The following is an 8818-nucleotide window of genomic DNA, read 5'->3' on the forward strand; positions in this document are numbered from 1 at the left end:
TTTTCACTTTGCAATGAATGGCATTTAAAGAAGTTTATTTATCTTAACAGCCATCCTTCCCATCAAACAGAGCAGGGAACAAAACAAAGTCATTGGCGATAGACGTACTTGTAAGACTGGATTATTGCTCGGCTATCAAGTGATGTTTTCTTAAGAGGGGGCAGCTAGGCCTGTCATATAGTGCCATTTGCATGTGTGTTTGCCAGCGTGCTTACGGGACAGAAGGGCAGGTCTGTGCAGTGTGGTGACGTCATCATTACAGCAACGACGGGAGGTAATCGCCACGATAAAAGTTAGGGTCGCCATGTCCGTAAATGTTTGGAATTGGAAATATGTCCTCATCATTCTCACCCTGTTCGGCTTCATCTTACTCCTGCGCAACATAACCATTGAGGAGGTAAGAGAACTTTGTTTAAAAAAAAAAGTTTTCTTTTATTTTGCATGCTGAAGTTGTAGGCTACTCGTACGTTTCATGTATACCTTGGCAGAATGTGTAAGGTGTGTACTTTATTTTCTGTAAATTACAAGGCATTTTGGAATACTGTAGCTCGGGATAAAGATCAGGCGGTCCTAGCCTGAATGCACAAATAAATAGCTCAACAGAACATTATATTGTCAACATGACAGCTTTCTTATTCACGATTAAAAGATAAAATAAATAAGTGTTGAATAGGCCTGTATTTACAATATTTATTTGTGCAAATTCCCACAGTGTGTTTTTCTTGTATACCCTTGGTGGAACAAAATATGTGTTAATAAATGTAGTATATTTTTATATCATAGTTTGTTTGTTTGCATACTGAATATGAAGACGTATGAGGTGAGATTTTTTTTTGTGGGGGGGTTGGTCTGTTCTCACCTGCGCAAATTTTTCTAATGTTACTGGTCATGTTATTATATTGTTTTGTTGTCTATATTCAAAATAAATAAATACAAAAATAGTATATTTTTATTGATTTATTTAAAAGGATTCCTTTTAGCTTCCAGTCTTCCAGGGATCCGAAAAACCCTACATTAAAAAGGCCATACTGTCAATATATCAGTCACATAGACATCTTAATATCATATTATACACACTATAATTCCAATGAAATTGGGATGTTATGTCAAACATAAAGAAAAACAGAATACAATGATTGGCAAATCATTTTTTACCTATAATTCCTCTCATTTTGAATGTGTTGCCTGCAAGACGTTTAAAAAAGAAAAGAAAAAAAAGACCGGAGCGACAAAAGACTTATAAAGGTGAGGAATGCTAAAAATAAAAAAAGCACATGTTTAGAGCATTCCACAGTTGAAAAAGTTAATTGAAAATAGGTGAATGTCATGATTGGATATCAAATCAGCATTCCCGAAAGGGTCAGTTATTCACAAGCGAGCATGAGGCGTGAACAGATAACCCATTTGTGTTGTGACATCTTACCTTTTTTACTTTGGAATGAATGGCATTTAAAGAAGTTCATTTATCTTAACAGCCATCCTTCCCATCAAACAGAGCAGGGAACAAAACAAAGTCATCGGCGATAGACGTACTTGTAAGACTGGATTATTGCTCGGCTGTCAAGTGATGTTTTCTTCAGAGGGGGCAGCTAAACCTGTCATATAGTGCCATTTGCATGCGTGTTGGTTTACATATATTAACCACATTTTGTTTAATCGCCCCGCCATTGGTCACACATGAGAAAGTCCGCCACTCTGCAGTGTGCACAGTTAATAAATAAAACAGCAAATGTAACTATATATGCTTGGCATGTGATCTCTTCAGAGTTGGAAGTACCACACAGTGTCACCACCGTACAAGGTCCAGAACCGGAACCAATCATCAAATCCATTTAAAAAACTCCCAACATTTCCCCACAAGCGCACCTTCTGTCCTCATCTGTACCAGCCCCTGTCCCCTGAAGAAGAGCTTGAGGAACGCAACCTGTTGGACTCCATCGCCTGGCCCCGGCCGCCCTCTGGCTCCGAACCATTCAACCTGTACCAAACGAGTGACCCGGCCCACAGCCTGTTCACAATCGTAACCTCCCAAAACAACCACAGTTGGTATGTGGGCGACCAGCTGGAAGTGCAGATCCACCTGCACGACTTCAAAGGCCAACCCAAGCGCTACGGCGGCGATTTGCTGTTGGCTCGGTTGCACTCCCCAAAATACAGAGCGGGCGTGGCCGGGCAGGTGCTGCACCACAAGAACGGACTTTATTCCGCTCGATTCCCGCTTCTGTGGGAAGGCTCCGCTCAGGTTGAGGTCATGATGGTACACTCGAACGAGGCCATCGCCGTGCTGCAGCGACTGAGGGAGAAACGGCCCGATCGACTGTACTTTTCCGGCGTCTTTCGCCAAGGCAAGCAGTCTGAGAAGATGGTGTGCAACATGTGCCTGCCACAAGACAAGAAGAGGCCACTGTGCAACTACACGGACCTTCACACTGGTGACCCTTGGTATTGCTATAAGCCCAAAAGGCTCAGCTGTGACACCAGAAACAACCACTTTGTGGAAAACATCCTCAAAAACATCATCAGCAACAAGGAAGCTTTGCTCTTTCAGAGGTTTGTACACTCAATAAATATTTGACATAAACTGTTCCAAAGGTAATCCAAACAGAATAAGCTGTTGACCCAAAAATCACATTTAGGTTATTGTAAATGTCATCTCTAAAGTACTTCTAAACAGCACTTGGTTTCATAACTGAAAATCTGAAACAAAACAATCTAGTATTTCTATTTCTGTTTTATGACTTCCTAGTGTCATAGAAGGACGGGAGCTAGGTTTTAAGGATTTGGCTGGTACCATTGCAACACACTCTGAAAACAGTTGGGTCAAAAGTAACCAAATTATGGCTAAACAATGGACCGATCCTCTACTTGGGTCAATTTGACCCAACTTTCTAGGTTGTTTTATACAAAATGACCTATATTTTTGACCCAAGTAAATGATCTGACCAATATTTATGAGTTGTTTTACACTGAAAGACCCATTTCTTAACTCAAAGTTGGGTCAAATCGACCCAAGTAGAGGATCGGTCCATTTTTGACCCATAGTTGAGTTATATTTGACACTTTTAAAGTGTACCATCCATTTTCTACCGCTTATCCCCGCGGGGTCAGGTCACGGAGGCAGTAGCACTGAAGCCCAGACTTCCCTCTCCCCAGCCACTTCGTCCAGTTCCTCCAGAGGATCCCAAGGGACATAGTCTCTGCCGGTGGGACATGCCCGGGATAACTCACCATGGAGGCGTCCAGGAAGCATCCTAACTAGATGCCCAAGCTACACTCTAAAAACAGTTGCGTCAAAAGTAACCCAATTACGGATCAAAAATTGACCGATCCACTTTATGGGTCGATTTGACCCAACTTTGAGTCAAGAAATGGGTCTTTCAGCGTAACCGCTTCACACTTGGCTGTGAACCACTTCAGTGAGAGCTGTATGTACCACATCACTTGCAAAAAAAAAAAAAAAAAAAAAGCAGAGATGCTGGACCTCCTCAATGTCTTGGCTGCACCTAGAAATTCTGTCCATAAATAATATGGCCAGAATTGGTGAAAAAGGACAGTCTTGGCAGAAGCCAACCCTTGGTGGAAATGAATCTGACTTACTGTGGGAATGTGGACCAAAGTTTGACATCGGTGGTACAGGGGCCCGTGTCTGGTCCGCTGACCCGAGGTGAAACTTCAGGATGTATCATCTTAAAATGGTGCGGGTAGAACATTGATTCAGCCCTGCACAATTGTGTTCTAAAGGCATTTAAAAATATCACCAAGTCCGGTCGTCAAGAGCCCCTATCCAGCCTGTTTCCATGTCTCCCTCCTTCAACGCAGCTGAATCTAACGATCAGCTCATCAGCAAGCTTTGAGGAAGCCTGATAATGATCTTGATCATGAATCGGGGGTGTTGGTGGTGAGAAACATGGAAAACAGGCTGGATAGGGGCTCTCGAGGACCGAACTTGGGCAGTAGAGGTTGAGAAGTAGAACTTGGTTGAAACCCTTTATGACCTTCAATTCAGAAATTGGTTTAAGATTAAGTATCTATAGAGCCATGTATCCCAGCTGTGGTACTTTCAAGTGTTATAAATGGATGGGATTTAGGTTTTAGGATTGTGGCTGGGTGAGTTGGAATAGCTCACTCTCTTTGTACAAATATCATTGTAGTATCTAATTGTTGTTAATTCTGTTGTAATCCACTTTTTGACATCAGAGGCGTGAACCTTAAATATCCCATCCATGCTTCAACGTCGGACACCATCGTCGTGCTGCCTCCCAGGAAAGGTACTGTTCACCTTCAGAATAATGATTTTCACTTTTGGGGGATGGCGATTTAGTCACCACATTGTGTCTGCCCTCAATGTAGAAAATGGCAGTAAAATACCGGATCCCGTGAAGCTGGCAACATCTGGATACTACTACCAGGATATTTGGAGGCCATTGGGTGGCGTGACCAAGCGGCAGTTTGATGGGGTGTCCATCACTCAGTGCTTGGCCAACAAGTTGGTCTACTTATACGGCGACTCCACCATGCGCCAGTGGTTCGAGTACCTCGTCACTGTGCTTCCAGGTGAGTGTGTCTTAATGGCTGAATGGTGGACAGTGGTGAGAAAAGTATAAACATAGAAATTAATTGAATCAGCCCCTTAACTTGTCAATAAAAAAATTACAATATCTGAAATGTACTTGAGCACAAACTTTGAAATAGGGATCAGAATTGGTAAGAATTTTGTGATTCTGCTTCCATTATTGATGCTGTTTATGTATCTGATTCCTTGCCGATTTCCTTATTAATTCATATTTGGTGAGGGAATCAAATGATACAAATGTTTTTTCCCCCTCTAATAAATCACAAATCAAATAATTTAAAGACTTGTCAGTGATAAGCTGGTAAACCCTATCATTCTTCTTTGCTGATTTTCTCTGGATGTCCTTGTCCTTTAAATGCTTGCCTGGACCTCTTCGTCATTCCACCTATCAAACCATCCATCTTATTGTCCCATATTTGTATTGGCATATAGGCACAAAAATGGCATCATTTCCAGAATTATGTGAAATGACATTGTTACATGTTAAAGTCGCTACAGGTTTACACATCGCTACAGTATAAAGTGTTGCATTTTGACATTTCTCTATTTCCTAATTATTATGAGAAATCGCGATTTAAAAACATGATTGGTGTCTTCACATCCAATGAAAATAATTATTTATTAATAAAGAGGCATAATTATTATAGGTAATTTGAGCACATTTGTTATTTCACAAGTGTGTTTCAAACACTGAGCATTAATCCCAAGAAGTAGCTCTCATTTTCAAAAAGGTTGTTGACCTGCACGACATACTGTGCCACAGGAATCAGACATCTTAGCTTTCCTGCTTTACATAATCAATACAGCTCACAATTCCACATTTTTTATTTGCTATTTTATCCTTTTACCTATTTTAAAATAATATATGAAAAGTATTTTCATTAACACAGTGTCATTATTTACATATTAACTTTTCCTTTATACCAGGCCCGGACAGGGCCATCTGGAGGTTCGGGACAATTCCCACAAATGATTTTTAAATCACGCTGGAAGCAGCCCAAACGTTCGTTTTGAAATCAGCCCACAAATAAAGAGTATCCTCATCATCTTAAATTGACTGTGTCATTGTCAATCAACTGTAACTCCAATGCTACTTACATAGGCCATTATATTATAACACGGACTGCCTGCCTTTGTTACTAAGGGTGTCACTGAGTTACAATAATTTAATACCAAAAGTAGCAAAACTTTAATTCACAAATAGAAACAATAAACAATATAACTATATTAAACCTTGTCTGTACAAAAATAACACATAAAAAAAGGCAAAACACAATCACAAGTGTTACTAGGGACAGCAACAAAGCATGATGGGAAAGCCTCCTACGATTACCGTTGCTCTCGTTAAATTAGCTCAGTAGTGTGCACCAGAAGTGATGAGAACTTATTTCAAAATAAGAGCACTAACAGGAAGTACAGTGTCAGGTGCCTTAATTTAGCTGGCTTAACTTCATTTGGTGAGTGTGTCTTGCTAAGTGTAAAATGTCTTATCCCATTTGTACATTTGCTTATTGTTTTCTTTTTGTCCTTTTTTTGCCCATTTTATGTTCACATACTTATAAACATTGATTGAGTGATTGTGGTCTTGTAATGATATTTAATTTTAAATTACATTTTTAATCAAATGCAATATGAATATAATTGGAGGGAATACGCATCTATTTTACATTTATAAAACAAAGTGTAAAATTCTGTATGTTCATTAAAATGTGAACTAAAGTGGGCCGGTCTGAGCCCTGAAACTCCAGGGCTGAAAATGAGGCCCAGTCCGGGGCCCTGCTTTACACCATGTCCACCTTTCTTATATACGGGGAATGGGAGATGATTTTTGAACAAACAAATACATAATTAATTAATTAAAAATGGTGTGCATTAGTTATTTCCTTTGTATGGGTTGTATCAAAAATGTACTGTCAATGCTCAATAAAGATTTTATTTAAGAAACAAATGAAGTTTGGTTTATCTGTAAGCAGTTGATGATGATTGTGAGTACACACTATCAACTGAGACTATAAAATTGTTTTTCAAGACTGTTGGGGTTTGCTGTGAAGTGTTTCCTCGAAATAATGCCACAATATTTAATGTTTTTAGTGCATTTAGTAGAAGTGGTACGTCAAGTCACTATATTAAAAAGGTATTTACATGTATGTCACTCTGTATGAGTGACACAGTTATTACACTTTTGGCAGTGTTTGTGATCACGTCCAAATGTCTTGCTAAAGATGCTGAACCGCCACTTGATCTTGACCAGTAGTTTCCTCTTATGTAGCTTTATTTTCTTCTGCTCTGCAGGGATGAAGGAATTCAAACAGGAGAGTACAATAAAGGTGGGGCCCTTCACGGCGGTGGACAGCGCCCACAACATTCTGCTCAAGTACCACTTCCACGGCCCACCCATCGTCTCCAAGGCCAATGTTGTGGCACACAAGATACGCTACATTGCCAACGAGCTGGACGGCCTGACCGGCGGTCCCAACACGGTGGTGGCGCTCAGCCTCTGGGCTCACTTCAGTCCGTTCCCCGTGGAGGTGTACATACACAGACTCCGGCATATCCGCAAGGCGGTGGAGCGACTCTTGGACCGGGCGCCAGCGACGGTGGTGGTGGTCCGCACGCCCAACCCTAGGGCCCTGGATCAGGAGCTCAGCCTGATCTTCAGTGACTGGTTTGCGCTGCAACTGAACGTCGTGCTGCGTGCCATGTTCAAGGATCTCAACGTTATGCTGGTGGACGCCTGGCAGATGTGCGTGGCGCACCACCAGCCTCACAACATCCACCCACCTCGGGCCATTGTCAAAAATATGGTGGACATGATGTTGTCCCACGTTTGTCGTGATGGGACCAGGACCGATGCATGATTTTCGTAAATTGAAAGTGCAAATCTACGGGGTCACCTTGCGAGAAAAAAACAAACAGTTTTTTCACCTGGGTCCGAGTCACCTCATTTTGAAGATCTGCCGATACGGAGTCCCTATCAATTCCAAGCTTACGTCACAAGTTAAAATGGCGGTCTTATGCTGCATTCGAAGAGGGTTTGAAGTTGGATTTATCCTACTTGAAGTGTCCCAGTTCCGCCCTCAAAGTGTTTGAGGCAAATGTAAACAACAAAAATGGCTGATTCCAATGAATTCTTTGTTGTTCTGGTTAACAGTTATTCCAAATCACATTGTGTCACGTGAACATATGTCTTGTATTTTCATTTGCCTCGAACGCTTTGAGGTCGGAACTAACACAATCCAAGTGGGATAAATCTGATTTCCAACTTCCACGAATGCAACATTTATCCTCGGTGAAAGGACGCTCTCCGCTCAAGGAAAAGCATTGGACTTTGGGTCACTGTAGATTTGTGAGGATTATTTTGATTTGAAAATGTGATCAAATGTTGTTTGACTACCATAACAATATGCCTGGTTTGTATGCTAGCTACAGGCAAAAGCAATACAATACCAGGCTGTACCGTGGAAATGAAGCATTGTATTGCGGAAATGCCCCAGATGTTTGGAATTGTCAATACCCCGTTAGGAAGGGGGAGTGCAATTTTTACATGGTTTCAACTAAGCAATACAAAACCCCTTTGTGCACATCTATGAGTCACTCAATGGGTTATATTAACCAGTACATTAATTTTTCTCAAGCGCTTTATTTTTGAGAACCTAATGGTGCAGTTACATAAAAGATGTTGTTCTCAAATGGAGGTACGTGTACCCTTGGGGGCACGTGAGATTTAAAAATACATTTAGAAAGTAGCATCCATGCAAAATGCCTTGAAAATTATTAATTTGTGTAAATATTGCAGTAAAATATAAGTTAATACAAATTTAAGTTCATAAAATAAATGTTGCTTATTTTCATTGTCTCCCCATAGCACAATGGTTCGACACAACTTAGCATCACCTGTCCGTCATTTCAAATTATTATAAATTTTTTTTTAGAACAAATCAAACACTTTTACAAATTGACTAAGACCCCAAAAGAGGACAGTAAATGTCGATAATGTTATGTGCGCAAATCTTTATAATTAATATATTTCGATTTCCCAAAAGTTTTTTTTAAAGCTTTATTGATCAACGTGAACAGTCAACAACATACATCGCAAAAGTCACATTCAAGTAGTGCAAGTTTAAACCAGCAATATTAATTATGCAACAAATAGGCAGCTCGATTTCCAAAAAGTTCAAGAAAAAAACCCACCTCTAATGTTCCGCCCGCCTTAGTTTCACGAACTACCAAATCGAGCGCACTCTT

General features: G+C 40.6%; 1 protein-coding gene across 1 annotated transcript; it reads left to right on the top strand.

The window, feature by feature from the left end:
- The first annotated feature begins 220 nt into the window (after positions 1-220).
- On the top strand, positions 221-8654 carry LOC147164509 (NXPE family member 3-like). Its single transcript, XM_086091054.1, has 5 exons — positions 221-397; positions 1766-2550; positions 4198-4268; positions 4351-4554; positions 6866-8654. Exons 1-5 carry the CDS (start codon positions 305-307, stop codon positions 7429-7431), a joined length of 1719 nt encoding a protein of 572 aa, XP_085947180.1. The 5' UTR covers positions 221-304; the 3' UTR covers positions 7432-8654.
- Positions 8655-8818: the final 164 nt, after the last annotated feature.

Source organism: Leptonotus elevatus, chromosome 12 (assembly GCF_054856555.1).
Source record: "Leptonotus elevatus isolate MCC_2025b chromosome 12, RoL_Lele_1.0, whole genome shotgun sequence".
Lineage (NCBI taxonomy): Eukaryota > Metazoa > Chordata > Actinopteri > Syngnathiformes > Syngnathidae > Leptonotus > Leptonotus elevatus.